This window comes from Periplaneta americana, chromosome 10, assembly GCF_040183065.1.
Source record: "Periplaneta americana isolate PAMFEO1 chromosome 10, P.americana_PAMFEO1_priV1, whole genome shotgun sequence".
Taxonomy (NCBI): domain Eukaryota; kingdom Metazoa; phylum Arthropoda; class Insecta; order Blattodea; family Blattidae; genus Periplaneta; species Periplaneta americana.
This window is the reverse complement of record NC_091126.1, coordinates 50223179-50242679: the sequence shown is the minus strand read 5'-3', so window position 1 is coordinate 50242679 and position 19501 is coordinate 50223179. Positions and strand designations below refer to the sequence as shown.

General features: G+C 35.8%; 1 protein-coding gene across 4 annotated transcripts in view; it reads left to right on the top strand.

Annotated features, from left to right (window-relative positions):
• The window catches only part of LOC138707661 (uncharacterized), a 141430-nt gene that overhangs the window by 86909 nt on the left and 35020 nt on the right, over positions 1–19501 (top strand). For all 4 annotated transcript variants that reach the window (XM_069837390.1, XM_069837389.1, XM_069837388.1 and 1 more), the window contains exons 13-18: positions 1974–2240; positions 8434–8572; positions 13098–13219; positions 13342–13493; positions 15209–15492; positions 18630–18841. In XM_069837390.1, the coding sequence (XP_069693491.1) occupies positions 1974–2240; positions 8434–8572; positions 13098–13219; positions 13342–13493; positions 15209–15492; positions 18630–18841 (1176 nt within the window). The remainder of the gene's footprint in view (positions 1–1973; positions 2241–8433; positions 8573–13097; positions 13220–13341; positions 13494–15208; positions 15493–18629; positions 18842–19501) is intronic.

Here is a 19501-nt window from a genome sequence, read left to right as displayed (position 1 = left end):
CATAATAAAAATAGTGAACACTTATATTTCAACCATTAACTTTTTTTTTACAATATTAATTGAATTACTTATACTCTTCATATTACTGTCTACTCTATATTTCTATCTAGTGTATTCCTATGGTAAACACCCTGCTTCCACAATAAGATTAAAATTATTTTTATGCTCGACCACGCCGAAATGTAGTAATTATACACCTGGTAGTAGCCCTTTAATGCACCTCATTAAAGTACACCTATTCATTATAATTCAGTTGTTCAGCCAATGAGAAATCACCTTTGCACAGATTGTACCATTATAAAACCGCAAGTATCGATTATTCTCGGATATGCAATCGAAAGACAATTAGCGAAAAGTCACGGAGGCTGGAAATCCAATACTGTCGCAGAAGGTTATGTTCTGTTACTATAATAATTAGCGTTAATTGTAAATAATATTCAAATAAATTCAATTTGTCATCTCGTTTTTCAATTCTAAATCAATTTCCAGGTTATATCAAGCCTAAAGTTCATGTTATTCTCTAGATTATATCAAGGTCAATGACATTCGTGTTTCGGAAAAAATCAATACTTTCGCGTCTGCGCACATCTCACAATTCAGGTCAGTTCCACTCCTCACTTACATAACCATAACATGAATACTTCTGAATAATTTCAAGTTAGAAATATGGTCGAGCATAAAAAGTCGTATGAAACTTGCCTATAATGGTAGTAATTAAGACGCGAGTATGTTTGTTTATGAAACAAGCGCAAGCGAGTTTCATAATTTTCATACGAGCGTCTTAATTACCATTATAGGCTCGTTGCATAATGTACTATTTTATTCGAGATGATACCTTTACATATTTTGATACTCTTCATAACTTGATAACGGGTTACAATGCTCAATATCTATAATCCCATTTCAGTCAGACCTTTAATCTTCTCTTCCCATCTAATTTTAACTCTGAAGAGGAACTTTCCTAATTTAACCTGATTGTAAGCATTTAAGGGATCATTAATTTTTTTATATGCAACTATAGCTTTGATGTTTGTTGTTGTTTAGTCAACTGTCCGAAAACAGGTTTGAACCTCATAAATGACACCAATAAGGCATCACTCAGGAGATAATGGGGTAGGATGGCCAGTTCCTTTTCCCCCTCCATTGTGTACATCACTGACTAGTAACATATTACACTAATCAGACTTGTTGATTTTCAAAAAAAAAATTTATTGAGCTAAAGTGTTCTCAAATTATCTCTTGCCGCACAATATAAAAAACTTTGTATTGCATCTTCTGCTTGTCCACATAACAGACATTTATCTTTCTCTATGTTCCTGCTCGTATTCTTCAGCTTCCAGATACATAATTTCCACCATGACATTCCCATTCTCTCTTCTCTTGAATTATATGCTAATATATTCTTCCTGTTCCCAAATCGTTTTAATCGCCCTGTAGCAATTTTTTAATATGCCAGATAGACGATAAAATAATGAAAGTTTATAAGAAATGAGAAAATATGCAGGTATATACAACATAAAACAAAGTTTAATGAATATTTAAATTGATAAATCTTGTAGATGATTATCAGCATATAGCTATTACCCTAAAAATTATGTTCAATTGCCCGAATTTCTGAGCCCAAATCATTATCATTCATCATCAGGTACCGACAGGTGAGTTGATACTTTTTCTCATATGGTTAAACTGTAAGAGTGCTAATTAATAAAATAAATTGTTTGAATATATTGAAAACATGTAAAAGTAGAACTTTGTATGGAAACTTTTCTGATAAAGAGATCTAGTTCTTATCATAACTTGTATACCAATTTGGTCACTATGAAAACATAAATAATAATAATAGTACAGTGTTATTTTTTGGTACATTTATGACCAAAGGTTCATAAAGTTCATTGGGCAGTGGTACTAGCTTTCACGCAGTGAACTTGTCTTCATTCATTGGATATAAACCCAGGGCTCCTTTTTCATGACAGGTCGCTGTACTGTGGGTAGAGCTGAGTTTGAGAAAGTGACGGGTTACGAGCTTCAAGGACAGAGGGAATACAACCTCCTAAGAGGTCCAAATCCCGGACTGACAGTGCAGTGTGCCACTCAGTGCAGGAATGACCCTCGCTGCCATGGTTTCAATCTCAACTACAAGCAAAGAGAGTGTACTGCCCTGGAAGGGGACTCTGATCCCACTAGAATTGACATTCGCCAGTCTCCTGGAACTTCTTACTTTGAAGGCATCTGTTTGCGAGGTATATGACTTCATGCAAAGTATGACATTGTGGTGCTGTTTATACTGCAATTTGAAAATAACATTTCATATCTCCTTACTGTTACCTGGAGGAGAAACAACTCAAGTTTATCAGAAATAGAGTAGAAGTTCATTTCTTTTAGTTGTTAATTATAGAACAGAAACACATTCTAAACAAGGACAACAGCAAACATGCAGACATCATCATTTACTGGCACAGATCTGTAGACGACATAATAATACTATACAAAGGAAACAAAAGACAGAATGAAAACCTACACAAACACACAAACAAAATACATCCAAAACTACACTACACACTAGAAACACAGTATAAGAAGAATCAGTAGGGACAACTCTTGTCGGCACCTTTGATATTGTTGGTACTAAATTCAAGCTCAGTAAGGTCTAGTTCTCAATGAATCCAACTATGTCGCTAGTATCAAACCACTATCAAAATATTAGTAAAATATTTATTTATTTATTTTATTGGTCAGTAATACGAATAATCTTGTATGTATATTATCTATCATTAATATTATGTCGCTAGGAAGTCAAAATACTTATATCCATTGTTGACGTTCATGTTCGCACTTCACCGCAACGGACGCCATGATGTATTATGTTGTATTTGGATCAATTTTGCCAACATAAGCCTCAAACAGTGACTTGAACGTTAGCGTTAATTAGTGAATATTTTCATGATGATTGCATACGGAAGTAATTATTATTATGGTTATATTGCCATTCCTTTGCCTCACGTCTTTAAAATTATTAAAATATGAATAGTGAATGTTTTCAGTTAATATTAAATTATGCCAGCCCTGTCATAGATGGAGATCCATCTGGTGGAGGTTCCAGATAATACACCCGGTTTCGTGACATGCGCACTCAGAATTTGTTCCCACGAAATGGCTTAGGTGTCTTTACTGTATGTTCTCTATACTGTGCTAGAAACAGAAAGCAACAAATCCATAAATTTCTTAGACATCACAATAACAAAAGCAGACAACAAACATATGTTCAAAATATACAGGAAATCCACTACCACGGTAACACACATATACAACACCTCCGTTCACCCCACACAACACAAACACGCAGCATTCCGATCCATGATACACAGACTCATCAACATTCCTATGAACCAACAAGACTATATAGAAGAAATACACACTATTAGGTACATAGCACAGGAAAATGGATACAACCTCAACATAATAGACAACATAATAATAAAGACTAAATGCAAACAAGAAAACGCAACACAAACACAAGAACAAAATAAATACATCACACTAACATACGAAAACAAGAACACATACAAGATTCCATCATATTTCAAGAAACTAAAATACAACATTGCATACAGAACACACTACATAAACATCTTAACACACAGACAAGACACACAAACAAATACAACTTAACAGGAGTATACAAATTATCATGCAACAGTTGCAATGACTTCTACATTGGACAGACTGGAAGATCATTTCAAGCATGTTACAAGGAACATATCACAGCCATAACCAACTACACAACAATTCAATCTACTTAGAATACATCACAAACTCCAATCACAACTACAGTAGCATAGACACTGACATGAAAATACTACACATTCAGACAAAAGCCCAGAAACTTGACACTCTAGAAATTTACAAACATACGAGAACACACCCCCCCAGCACATCCTGAACACTCAACTTAATTTTAAAAACACACCCTTTTCGACACAATCATGAACACTTTCCACCACAACAGGAAACCAAAAGATTGCGCTGGACAATGAAGGATAACACTTCGAAACTAGTCAGCCAGGTAATTTCCTAAAAAGTTAACACAGTAAGTTGTAAAATTAATCAATGTTAATTGTACTTAAGGTTTTTAGGTCTTTAAGTCCTAAGACAAATTGAGCAATGAAGTGACTCCCATAATCAATGAGAGTGTATTTGAAAAATATTGTTTTAGGTCCAAAAACTTTTGGGTATTCCACTGTATGTTGGTGCTTAATATCTCCAAAGTTTCGTAACTGCATACAAGTTCCATCTTCTGTTCTTTTAGTTGTACCGATTGTAGTCTGCTATTTTTATCTATGTACAGTCACGGAAGAAAAAACTGGCCAATGAGGAGCAAAACTCGTAATGTTACTTATGCCGGTTTTGTTGTATTGTATTGTATTGTATTGTATTGTATTTATTAACATTCCATGGTATTCATACATGCTTACAGCTAGAATATGGAACAAGTCAAAAAACTTAATACTATTATAAAATCTTAATTTATAGTCACAGTCTAGATGAAATATATACAGACGAGATTTACAATATAGTCTACTAGTACAACACATAGTTTTAGTATCAATTTCATGAAGTGTTATTGAATGTCATGAATTCACTTATAGAATAGAAGGCGTGAGAAATTAGGTACTTCTTTAATTTGGCCCTAAATAATTTTATGTTTTGAGTTTCATTTTTTATATCGATAGGGAGGCTATTAAAAATTTTTACTGCCATATAACGCACTCCTTTTTGATAGCACGATAGACTTGCCGATGGAGTATGAAAGTCATTTTTTTGACGTGTATTTATGCTATGAACTGTTGTGATTATCACAGTACAGAGTGTCTAAGAGGGATACTGCTTACTTCCGCTAGAAGTTTCTGGGTTAGGAGAGAGAGGCTTTCGGACTGTGTTCTGTACAGAATGTCTAATAGGGACACTATTGACTTCCCCTCGTAGCTGTTGTGCTACGAGAGACTGGCTTTCGGAATGGTTTTATTTACATTCTACAGTAGCCTATGCAGGGCCGGAGTTAGGTATAGTGCCGCTCCTAGGCAGTGCTAGAATTTGCCGACCCCATCTCCCACAAACAGTTTATGGGCAGCTATTATACAGGTGACGTTTAGTTTAAGTTATTTTTAAATGAAATGTTACAATTCAGAAAACAGTAAATTACTGGAATCAAAATACATCCTTCTTACTTGTGAATTATAAACATTTCCTTCGGACTTTCTTCACAGAGAAAGCAATGATGGTATTATCAAAGTCGATCTGAAGAAGCATATCAGACTCAATGCAAAGAATCATAATATTCAAACTTATTCATTGTTGAAACAAAATTGATTTTTGAAAGGCAGGCTGTGGTTTATTTTTAAGCATTGTTTTTTTTTGGTGGTATAATTATTACGAGTATTTCTTACTTCGATAGGAGTATAAAGTAAATTGAAAAATAAACTCCAACTCTTTGCGGAATAAACCTTTCAAATCGAATTATATAGTGCACATGCTGGAAAGTGATTAGTAGTATTGTTGACGATATAGTCTATTGTATTGTGAATGTAACTGAGAGTTGTGGTTACTATTCATAGCGATAAATAGCTAATAAACACACATGCAATTTGATTTTCAACAATGCATTCTTGTTCATACAAGCAGTTAAATTTAAGCTGTTTCATAGTATAATAACGTGATACCGGCATTACAGCAGCTATTATACCTGTATAACTATACAGCTGCACACTTTCCTCTTGCCACGACCGCGACAATGCGATAACAAAACAATATCTGAATTCCACAAGGTGTTCAAGAAGAAACTTCAGAAAAGATTTACCAACAAGTGTTTTAAAAATAAATTTCACTGTAAAATGAAAATGAAAAAGGTAGAGAAAGAGAGAGAGAAAATGCTGCCCCCCTGGAAATTGCCGCCCTAGGCAACTGCCTAGATTGCCTAGGCCTAAATCCGACACTGAGCCTATGTGTATAATTGCAACGTTTGTTGTGTTTTAGTCGACATACAGAAAATTGTTTTGCCATTGGGGGTATGAGGAATGTTGTTAATGTTATTTTCATCCCCTCTGTTCGTCTCTCTTCACTCTATAGGCATACTATGTTTATGGTTTATGACTACTGTATATTTTGTGTTCTTTCTAGAGTCCTAGGCACGTGACCCTTTCCAGCCCTACTAACAGATTTTGTCTGTAAATAGCCACAACCACTTCGAAAATCATCATTAGTATTTCATTTCGATAGATATGGACGTCAAAGCCAAAGTAATTGCACTGATCAGGTAAGGCGGATTTAGCACTGCACAGCTGAAGAACGCTATGGAGTTGCGACTAGAACAGTGTCCAGGTGGTGGGCGCCGTATCAAAAGCGGGGATATATAACTCGTAAACCTGGTAGCGGAAGACCCAAGGCATCAACACCACAACAAGATCTTATATTAATAGAACGTTCGAGGCGCTTTCATTTCATACTTCTAAAATGCTTGTGGCCGGCATGGAATTTCCTGTTTCCAACAGAACGGCTAGTAAAAGGCTCAATAGTGCCAGCGGTGAAGGAAGTTCTGACTGAAGACCATCGAATTGATCGTGTCGCATTTTTCCAAATCCATTACAACTATCCATGGAAAGAGGTCATCTTTTCGGACAAAGTGTTTATAAACTAAAGCACAGGTCCAGTGCAAGTATATCGACCAAAACAATCCAAGAGATTTGATGCTGAATGTGTAGTCCAAATACAACGCAGTGATTGTTTGTCCATGTCGGTGTGGTATGGATTTCTGGTTATGGTGGCAGTGCACTATGGAGGATTCATGGGCATATGAATGAGCATCAGTACACCAATATAGTCTACTGGAAAATGTGATGCTACCTAGTGTTCGTGTGTTTAAGCCCGAAAAAAATGAAATTCCAACATGACTTGTTTTCGGTACACACATGCGTCGCCATGCAGCGGTGATTCAACATTCACAGGGACGATGTCGAGAGGTTCCATGGGTGCCAAAAAGTCCTGACTTAAATTCCATAGAAAATGTGTGTACGGACGTGTAACGCGGTGTTAATGTGTAACTACAGAGTCTGTGTCCTAGAAATGCAGACGAATTGTGGGATCTCGTTGCAGATGTTTGGGATGATGTTGCATTGTCAGATAAATACAGTAGGCGTATATCCAAAGCCTTGTTATTTCTGTAAGTAGAAGAATGAATGCAGTGATCAATGCCAATGGTTTATGGACAGGTTATTAAGTCCAGAAGAAAACTGTTGTATATCACTGAAGCTACTTATGTAGGCAGAAGAACATTTTAATTTGTGTTAAAAAGAACATTCAATATTAATTATTTTACTTCAGGAATGCATATTTTTCTTTTCTTTTTGTTTTAAAACAAAAATAAACACTGTAGGTTTAAAAATAGAAAAGCTAAATAAGTTCTAGTAAACCACTAGAACCACTTATATAATCAAACAATTTCCTAATTGCACAAAAATTATTTCTATTAACAAATCTATTTATGTTTCTCTTCCCTCATTATTATTAATTGTTTACCGAAATTAATTTATATGTACTTATTTCAGTTTACCTGAATGTTCACTTATATAATTTGTATTTGATTACCTCAGTCTATTTATATTTATTCTACTTTATCTCACTGTTCACTTCTATATCATATTAGCACTAAGTTCCTATGTATTGTATCTATCTCAATTTTGTTTATTCTTCGTCGTCTGATTTGCTAGGAAGATGTTAAAGTAAAAATAAACCATAAATAAATGAAGTATGTCTGTAGAGTAAAGAGAGACGAACAGAGGAGTTGATAATGAAATCAGTAACATTCCTCATACCCACAATGGTAAAAACAATGATATAACAAATTTCTGTATACCAACAAAAACACGAGAGTTTCAGCCTTATAGAATGTGAACAGAAACAGTACGAAAGCCTTTCTCTCCTAGCCCAGTAATTTCAAGGGGAAGTAAACAAAATCCCTCTTAGACACTCTGTACTGTGATAATCACAACAAAACTGGCATAAGTAACCTTACGAGTTTTGCTGTTCATCGGCCAGTTTTTTCTTCCATGACTGTACACCCTACCACATTTATACAGGAAGTTGTAAAGTCAATCTGGTGAAGTTCAGTTTGGTTTGTTGCTGAACAAACATGCATGAGAGTGTAAAGGGACATACAGATATAAACCTCATTATCTGCCCGCCTTCATATCTTGGGAGCATGAACATGTTGAGATTACCTTTTCCGTTTACTTTATCTGTGTCAGAATCAACTTAAAATAAATTTTTTTTTTTCTGAACTGATTTACATTGATTTTTTTCTTATAGCTTAAAAATTAGACATACATTTATTAACAACAAGAATTGTAAACCCAACTAAAATGTCGATTTATCCCATTTTAGGATATGGATGTGGCATGACCTGGACATTTGAACGTCATGTAAATCGGGAGCTGAGAGGCTTCACAAATGCTCACTATATAACTGCCAGCAAAACAGAATGTGAAGATCGGTGCCTGGATGAGAGAGCATTCTCTTGTAGGTAAGGCAGTGATTTTACCTGACAAAGAAGATTCTAATGAGTAATTCGCTTGGTTGTTAAGATCAGTAACATTTAGTGCTAGGGGTAGTAACTTTGTGCTTATGTAAATGTTCTGTTTATAACTTTGCTTTTATAACCTGTTTTTAAATACAGTTGAATGCAATTTTATTTTGTGTAGCAGATATTGCAACAGAATATTTTGTCTCATTGTGGTAATTGCCACCTCTGTACCTGGTAGTGGTAGGAGTGGATTTTGCTATCTCATTTTGTATAGGTACGTGCTAGTGGTATACAGGAAGCAAATAGACATGTAGAGGTATTAGTCTCTGTAGAAGTGAGACAGAGTTTTCTTTTTCGATAACAGTATATGAGCTACCGTTGACAGCTCGGGTATTGAAATACCATTAACTTTCTATGTGCAAATTTACACCTTCTGTCTCTGTCTGTTGCGAAAATAAATGAAATGGATCCAGAGAGCAGTGATGAAGGAAGAGGGGTGAAGTGTAAGAAGAGACATTATGATTTAAGGAATTGGTATACTGGGTGTTCATTTCAAAGTGTGTCATGACGTCACTGTTGTGAGTCAGCGATTTGAAGTGAGTTTCAGCTTTTATGTCAGAGAAGTTGCCTATTAATCAAGGCATTCAATCTGAACTTGAGAACTTGTATGGTATAACTTGAACGTCGTAGCAACAGATGGCGGTCTGTACGGTCTGTATGCTACCATAACCTCTTTCGAACTGTGTTTTGCGCGGGCAAGTTGTTGCAGTGTATTTGTTATCATCGATTGCGTACGGCAACATTCCACAATACAAATCAAATGCTCCGTGTCCATGTTGACCGTCGAAGTTAATGTCAACAAATACGTAAGTAATAGTCTTAACCCTCTCCCCATATCCCGACAGTAAGAAAAAAACTCACCTCATGTTTCCAAACAGTTCACATTCCTGTCATTACCGACATTACCGTACTTATCGGTAAGTACTCTTTAGAATGAACGCCGTACTTGTTAGGCAACTTCTCTGGCATATAGGTAATACGTCTCTGCGGAAGTGTAGGAAGATTGAATTTTCTAGACTCATCGGCTAGCCACATGACAGCATACAGCGAGCCATGACATATTTTGAGCTGAACACCCAGTAGTTGGGATGTAGTGGGAGAAAATAGAAAGAAAAAGTAGATGGTAGGGAAGGGACAAGGATATCAATAGCAAGTGAAGTGAAGTGAAGTGAGGAGAGGTTATAAGTGTGGGGGCCAGTAGTGGAGAAGTGGAGAAATAATAGATAGGCGCGGGAACGAGAAGTGACAAAGATACATTTAAAGGTAACATGAATGGAAAATTGAATGAAGTTATGACTTGCATAAATTTGCTATGTAATAAGGTGGGATGGCACTGTATACAAAATTGTGAAGTACCATCTCACCGGAAGTAATGCTTAACGACAAGTATATATCATCATCATCATCATCATCATCATCATCATCTCTGTCTTTCTCTCATTGTCTCGCACAAAATAAATATATACAGTAAATTTTATTTAGTCCATGTTATGATACTCTTTGTTTCTGTACCCAAATTCTGTCTGCTGTTACTTGCATCATTTTCTTTGTTCTTGCGAACTTGAATACCAGAATAGTGTACGATCTATTCCAGTAATGCCGTCATGTTTTGAAGTTGTGTTTTATAGTCAATACTTCATCCTTGTGCCACTGCTGTGCTAGTAAGAGTGTACACAGCAGACACACAGATAGTCATTCCTACGAGCAGTGATGTGCTGCTGCACCTCAAATTTTGGCATACATAGGAAGCAAGTTTTAATTTGTGATGACAGCATAGTTACTACTGCGTGTTCAATTCAAAGTGTGTTCATGACTCGCTGTATGTCGTCATGTGGCTAGTCGATGAGCCTAGAGAATTCAATCTTCCTACACTTCCGCAGAGGCGTATTACCTATGTGCCAGAGAAGTTGCCTAGCAAGTACGGCGTTCATTCTGAAGAGTACTTACCGATATGTACGGTAACGCCTGTAGTGGCAGGAATGTGAACTGTTTGAAAACACGTACTGAGGTGAATTTTTTTCTTACTGTCGGGATATGGGGAGAGGGTTAAGACGATTACTTACGTAGCCTATTTGTTGACATTAACTTCGACGGTCAACATGGACACGGAGCATTTGATTTGTACTGTGGAATGTTGCCGTACTCAACCGATGATAACAAATACCCTGTGTACGACTTGCCCGCGCAAAACACAGTTCGAAAGAGGTTATGGTAGCACAGACTTTACAGACCGCCATCTGTTGCTACGACGTTCAAGTTATACCATATACATTCTCAAGTTCAGATTGAACGCCTTGATTAATAGGCAACTTCTCTGACATAAAATCTTAAACTCGCTTCAAATCGCTGACTCACAACAGTGATGTCATGACACGCTTTGAAATTAACACCCAGTATTCTAGCATGAACACCACTGAAAACCAGAATACACAATACAGGAGAGTTGAGCAGCACATGTGTAGTAGGGGTGGGAGTAGAGGACGGAGCTTCGTTGTCAGTATGACTAAAAAACAATATGGCATTAATGGAATCCAGTGTACATGTGTTCTTGTTGTTTCTCTCATTTCATCTGTTAGTGTGAACTGAAAATAGGCCTGTGTATAGGATTTGGAAATTTCGTTAAGTTCATTAACTCTCGTAACACCTTCCATTATATTTTTGGGCTGAAATGATATTACTTGAGTACTAAAATGTAAATAATTACTTTGTTATATAATTTGTATGCATCTTTTTTACCTCTTGTAACATTTTAAATTGATATTTAACCTTCAAACCTTCCATCCGCTTTGTGGATGGCCTTAACTAAAGATATAAGTTGTTTAGATGTGTTATGTTTATTTACATATTTGTTAGTACAGTACTATTATAGAAGAATTCTTATTCATTACAACAGTTTTTTTGTTATCGTGAATTGAGAATGTGATTTTTTTCAAGCATGCTTGCTGTTCACGTCAGTTTGTTCATTAATGCGAATTGAACACTTGTTGACAGTGATGAATACTATTAACATTTTTAATCTGTAATTCTTTTCCTTTGCGAATGCAGGCGAGAAATTATTATTAAAGGATATTCAGACAACCAATCGGCACAAAAAAATTAACACAAGTCTCCAAAAGCACACACTCACACATACATACACACAGCTGCAGGAAATTCATAAGAAAATTTAAATCCTAAAATTATCAGTAAGCACAGCTGGCCAAGTGTCTGTGATGTGAAGAACACACTGTGTTTTGCACTATCACATTTTCAGACCATGGGTTGCCATTGATTAAAATTAAATTACATTAGAACATTAGTGGATTTTTTTTTTTTTGGGAAAGGAATTGAAATTATGATGTCTTTCAGGAGGGCAGTAAAACTGAGAGTTGAAAGTCACATACGTTTGTGATTTGTAAGAAACCTAACAACAAGTTGTAAGTGATTTTGGAACTGTTCTGAGCTTAAGATTTGAATGTCGAACATTAGAGCTAAACTTTATAATTTTCCCATTATCTGATTTGATATGTCAGAATTCCGGAATTTTTTGTCATCCAATATTCTTAAAATTAGTGGTCCTGTAATCTATAATGTTTGTCATTGATATGTTCTCGCGTTCATATCTTTGGTCTATTTCTGAAAAGTACATATAGAACCAAGAGCCGATAAGTTATAGTACTTATTTTGTAGTTTTGATTTCTCCCAGAATTTGTAAAAATCTGTTCATCATGAGGAGAAACAAAAAATATTAAAAACGTTACAGTATAATTTTTATTTTATTTTATTGGGTTATTTTACAACGCTTTATCAACATCTAGGTTATTTAGCGTCTGAATGAAATGAAGGTGATAATGCCAGTGAAATGAGTCCGTGGTCCAGCACCGAAAGTTACCCAGCATTTGCTCGTATTGGGTTGAGGAAAAACCCCGGAAAAAACCTCAACCAGGTAACTTGCCCCGACCGGGATTCGAACCCGGGCCACCTGGTTTCGCGGCCAGACGCGCTGACCGTTACTCCACAGGTGTGGACTACAGTATAATGGAAGCAAGTAAATATGTAAATGGCAGAATAACCCTTTACTTTTTTCAGACATTGCCAAAGCAGGTGAATAATGTTGTATACTGAGTATAATGCTGTTAGCCACCAGATACGTCACTGTCATTTATTGATTCAAAAGTGAATGTTGGCACAAAATTCTTTATTTATCCATCAGTACACAAGTTTTGGCTCATTGTTTTAATGGTAAATTTTTCCAACTCTGAGGAACAAACATCTTCTTTTTCTATCTTAAACTAAATCAGTGAACTTAAACTAAGTCAGTGAACTTAAACTAAGTCAGTGAATAGATCATGAAAACTGGTTTAAGGTGCCAGCTACTGGCATCTTTACCTTAAATGATAATTTTTTATTATTTTTTTTTAAGAAATTTTATGGCTGAGATAAATTTGGAGATGTGAATAACGCATATGTTTAACTTGTATTACAGGTCTGCCAGTTATAATTATCGTCGGCAGGAGTGTCGCTTGAGTGCAGAAGATCGCTTCACTCAGCCCCAAGCGTTTGAAGTATCTTTGGATTCGGATTACTTGGAGAATCAATGTGCTCCAAGTAAGAAATTGTATTTTGTTTCACACTACACTGTTAAGTAAACAGAACAATATCAAAATATATAATACAGATTTTCCAATAATATAATCTGTACTAATGGTTCTTTCTTTACATCTCTACAGCTCTAGGCAGATGTTCATACAGGAATTTTCTGCGAGATCGCCAGCTGATCTACACGGACAAGTCTCTTTCTGCATTCAGCGATTCGAGCTGTGAACATGCTTGTGAGGTCGAAAGGGAGTTTGTATGTCGATCTTTTACATTCTTGAGCATGGTGAGTATGTCACTGTTTTTCCTGAAACATGAGTGAGAGGTTTCTGAAGTCTACATAAGGGATATTATGTACACCTTATTGATTTCTTTAATGACGCCCATTCTGCCTTTTGTGGCCTACTTCATTCCTTCATTTCATGTACTAATTTCCATATTTTAAAGCTACGAAACAGGAATTAGTTCTATAGGTGATGGGTGAGTGCAGGCTAGAAGGGTAGCATGTACAGTGTTGTCACAATGAGTGAGAAAGTAAGTTTTCACTGAAATTTATAATACAAAAATTCGTCTGATGGCGACAAACTGGCAATACAATGCCAACTCAGCATGGTGCAATGTGCTTTTGTTCAGCGGGACAATGTTGTCAAACTTATGGCACCAGACCATGTAAATTATATATAGTTACTTTCGTGTGCTATATCATTGCCGCAGTTATTGCGAATGTAGAAATGTTGATAACACTATGATTAAAAGAAGCATGGAGTCATCTGAGTGTCACAACATTGAAAGGAAGCAAAGAATATTTAAGACATGGGAAAGAGAAATTATCTATGTGGCATTCGAGCCCGTACTGAAAGCAACATGACGTCACTTGCTGTTCAATCGTTTCATAGAATGGAAACTGGTATAGTTGTCATGACTTACCTCCCTTGTGTTGACCTGTTAAATCCAATGTTATATAACATTGGGCTGTATTTCTTCACATTTATGTAAAGGATATGGCCAGAACATTTTATAAGGCACTACTTCTTACCAATCTACAACATTCTCTTTCACACTTACTCTTCATCTTATACAGAGTGTTTGCCAGGAAACAGGTTTTGCTCAGATAAGTGTCATCAGTTTTTACTGTTATAGATCAAATGCTAATGTTAAGAAAATAATATGTACATTTCCCCTGGGTCGAGCATGGGAAGATTTTGTGTTGCATATTATGGGCAGGTAACATAAGCTGAAGGAACGTGAACATTAAGGCATTAATATACAGCTGACTTTCATTCACTGCATTTCAGTTTAATTTATGGCAATGCAGTACACATTAGAACATTTATTTATGATATGTATATTACGAATAAATCATACAAGAAGTGTTTTGCTATATTTTCAGCAGTTGACAGTAAGTTTGTTTCTGCAGCAGTTTGCAACCTTCATGAGAATGCACACATTATGTTTAATGAGCACATGCTAATGATGGTTACAAATAAGTGGAAATTGCTGCAGATACAAACCTAGGTCCAGTACTTATTACAAAGTAAGACACAGCAAATGGTTTCATTGCCAAATAGCTGAGCATTAGAAAACAACAATAAAGTAAGACAGTTAATGAAATACTGTATATAAGTCGCGAAATTTTATTACCGGTACCGAAAGCTGATGTGATGAATCACCACTAAGCAGACTGTTCCTTGCCCATGCCACTTTTTGAATGGTGCCATATTAAGTGAAACCTGTTTCCAGGCATACACACATTTATATTGTTAGAATCTGTTCATTCTATCTACTCGAGTGCTCGAACGAAGGTATTCCATTTTGTCTGCCATAATTGTCTCCTAGTTCTTTCTTATAACAACTCAGTGCCCACATCTAAGCCAAAGAAAAACTTCCACAACTGATTTCTCTATGCCAATCTTTTTTTTTTTTTTTTTTTGTAGATGTACCTAACCCTCCAGTTGCTGTTGTGGCAAACAATTTAAGTTTAATTCTGTGTGATTATTTTAGACTCGTGGCAACACAAACCAATGTTTGCTGAGTGGATCTGTGGCTATTGGACTAGAACAAGCTTTCGAGCCAATGAGTGGTGCTTTTTATGCAGAAAGAGAATGTGGAAATGTGCATCCACCTGAACCATACCCACCTCACCCTGGCCCTGGAGGAAAGCCTTTCCCTGAGCCAGGCCGACACCCCTCTGGCACAGATCCAGATGGTACTCTGTCACCGTATCCTTGTCGCTACACACTGACATATGAAAAGGTAGCAGGTGCCACATACGGAAGTGCACACAGGTAATAGTTCACCGCAAATTAAGTATTAGTACTTTTAATTTTCATAATGATTAATATAAGTAAGTTTTTTTAAAGTTTCAGCAAGTTTTGGCATTTGTTCTAGCAACTGTCTTCATCTGCTATATCTGGAATAAAAGACTTTTCTCATAGATGAAGAAACATCACTGCAATTTTCTTTCAGAAGTGTTTGTTTTTTATTTTTTTATTGGGTTATTTTACGACGCTGTATGAACATCTAGGTTATTTAGCATCCGAATGGAATGAAGGTGATAATGCCGGTGAAATGAGTCCAGGGTCCAGCACCGAAAGTTACCCAGCATTTGCTCGTATTGGGTTGAGGGAAAACCCCGGAAAAAACCTCAACCAGGTAACTTGCCCCGACTGGGATTCGAACCCGGGCCACCTGGTGTCGCGGCCAGACGCGCTGACCGTTACTCCACAGGTGTGGACTTCAGAAGTGTTGCTTGTCATGTTGTTGCTTACATTTAAATTTATTGTCTCATATGTTTGTCTATTAGCTAATGTTGACAAGTGAAAAATAAACTTCTGAACATGAAATTTTTAATATAATACACACAGTAAAAGAATCTAAGAGAGTTAAGAATAATGTTTCTTTTTACAAAGTATCCAATGTTTTTATGCTCCATGTAGAGAGACTATAAAGTAATTAGTACAAATATTTGGATAAATTGGGTTTATATTGGTAAAAATCAAGTAGTAAAGACGTGTTTTCACTGGCAAGAAACTTTATGAGATTGCTGCTAAATTATAAACTTCATCTAATAATATCTGGTGCCATACATAAAACACAGTCTCAAAAACAAGCTGTGGACTTTTACTATAGTATAAAAATACATTTTATGTCGAGTCAAACAAGACACTGGTGTCTGTGGTGACGTTTTATATTCTTAAGCCCTTCTGTAAAAGAAACTGTTTACAAGATCTTGAAATTTATTTCTCGTTTTCTTTAATACACAAAAAACATTAGAATAGTCTCACAAAATGTTGTCTGAATAACCTTATGAGGAGTAGCAAAGTGTTATTTGAAATTATATCTGAAAATTGTTATTTGATATATTCTATATTAATGAGTGTTAATGAATTTAATGCCCTTCTTGAGATGTAAGTGATACGTTTACATAAGTAGAGCTTCATGCAGTAGGCATAAAACATGCATCAAATAAGCTATCTTATAGGATCTATAGACAAAAAAGGCACTAATATAGGCACTAAAAATATTTCAATACATCAACTAAATATTTAATAGTAGTGTATTCCATTAACTGTTATACCAGTTGTATCTCTTGCCCCTATTTTTTGGAATGTAGGCAACACTGCATTTTATGGGGTGCCATTGGAATTCAGGTGATCGTTTAGAGAAATCTTCCTGTACAAAATTCAGATGTTTTACCCCTACTCTGCTGGTGACTTTGATAGACAAGGGAACAGTTAGTTGTAGGTACGAAATTTCCTCTGCAAGTGATATGCATGCCAGCTCAAGGAGCACAGATGAAATGATCGCTAAGTGTTCAAGTCTTTTTTCTCTTATACTATTTATTGGCTATTGCGCGCATATGTCTTGGCTTCACTCGCGCACTGTTTGACACAAAAACTAAAACTTATATAACATTTTCTAATTTTTTAGATTTTAGAATGGAATTTCGGATGAGTATGGAAGAGGTGGCAGATTTCTATAGAAAATACAGGTTTATTGCTTCCCATCCTGAACAGCCCTCCTCCTAAGCCGAGGGATGTCGTGAGGGCAGTATTGTTTCCTACCTGATACTAGATTCGTTGTGTATTGAAAACTACCAGCACAGTCTAGTATATACAGTCACAAAGCTCAGTACGTAGGGAATATGCATCCATAGATAGTTGCTAACCACTAGGATCACTACTATTGCCTCATTACAGACAATGCAAAATAGTACCGGCACAGTCTATTGTTCATAGTACCCTGTGCTATTTCTCCTTCCCTTTCTTGGCCTCTCTCTTTCCTTTCCCATTCATATAATGCTCACTAGGAACCCAAGTGAATTGAGCTTCAGTAGGAATGTGAAAATGCAGATTTTAAATTGCATATCTGCGTGCAGTTTGAAATATAGTATAATCGCGCATTTGACAATAATGTTTCTAATATATATTTAATTTTTCTATTTAGCAACAATTATGGTGAAGCAGATCTTCACTAGCTTCATCCAAATGCTCACCACTGTATTAACCGAAAACTCATATTATATATTATATATTATTATTATTATTATTATTATTATTATTATTATTATTATTATTATTATTATTATTATTAAGCCACCGGTGTGGCTCAATTGGTTAAGGCGTTTGCCTGCTGGTCTGAAGTTGCATTTGGGCATGGGTTCGATCCCCACTTGGGCTGATTACCTGGTTGGGTTTTTTCCGAGGTTTTCCCCAACCGTAATATGAATGCAAGGTAATCTATGGCGAATCCTCGGCCTCATTTCGTCAAATATAATCTCGCTGTCACCAATCTCATCGACGCTAAATAACCTAGTAGTTGATACAGTGTCGTTAAATAACAGACTAAAAAAATTATTATTATTATTGTTGTTATCGTTGTTGATTATTAACAAACCAGAGTATTATTCAGCATAGTCCCTAACATAAATTTAATATGTCTGAATGTTTTGGACTGATTTCCGTCCGTCCCCCCCATTTTTTATGAATTACCTATATAGAACACAATGTTTCGAAGGCTGGGTCTGTCTCCATTTTCAGGTGAAAAGGAGAAAGAAATCGACTGTGTTGGGTCATTATAAATTGCTAAATCCAACAGCCAATCAAGTGAAACTCTGTCACTGAAAAAGTAGAATTTCTCTTTTTCTCCTTTCTTTCATCGGAATACAAGTGGAAATCCAAATTTCTAAACATCTTGTTCTTATAATTTATCAGAAATTGAAAAATTTCATCACTCTTGCTATTATTAAAGTTACATTGATTCATTTTCAACAATGTAGCATTATATAAATTATGATTCTTGCCTTTACAGTGCTGTTTCCATAGTGAAGGGATAAATAAATTTTCTGTGTGTGAAAAGCTGCCTTGTACTATATTTTTTATTTATGCAAAACATTTCAATTAAATTTGTTCTGTTATTTCAGAGAACCAATTAGAACAAGAGGAGATATTGGAATCAGTGCAGAATGCTTGGTACAATGTGCGCAAATGAGAGCCCGTTGCCTTGCTATTTCCATAGAAAATGTACGAGGAGGACGCCAAAGATGTTATGCTAAAGAACGATCTGCAGACTCAGATGGGGGTATACTTACCTCTGCTCCAGAGCTGGCATATTTTCAAAAGATATGCCTGCAAGGTATGTCAAATAAAAATTTAAAAGTGGTATTAAGACGTTTGTGTGACCAGTGAACTGTGAAAGTAGCCCATAAGTAAGAAATATTATGGATTCCTTTTCCAAAGTATGTCATAACAATATTCATTAATTTCGTGTAGCACCCTGTGCCCATGGCAGGGATGATGATTAACTGTGAAGAGAGGCTGAAAAATCCATAGAAATCATGTTTCAGTGTTGTCTTTATTTGAAATACACAAAGTCTGTAGTTTTTCTTCCTTTCTGGAAGAAGTAGTAGACAAATTATTTTTATGGACACTTTTTACAGTCACTGATGGAGTCAATGAATACATTGTATTTCCCTCACAATGTTCGAAAAATAATAAGAAACTCGTCACATAGCCATAAAAATGTCTTCAACTGCAGAGGTAAATCGTTGATGGAAAGCACTGTTTGCTTCTGAATTCGTCACTTTTTATATCCTGCATTATTTCTATAATTTGATTATGACATAAGAAAGAAACAGCAGTGACCATCAGCAATGAATGTTAACATTTTATTTAACTTATTGAGATGCAAAAAAATCCGTCTTCAATGGGTGTAAAATATGTATTACTATCTAAAAACTCATCTGTCAACAAATTTGAATTCCTTATCAGTAGATCTGTAAGGACGGTTTAGTAC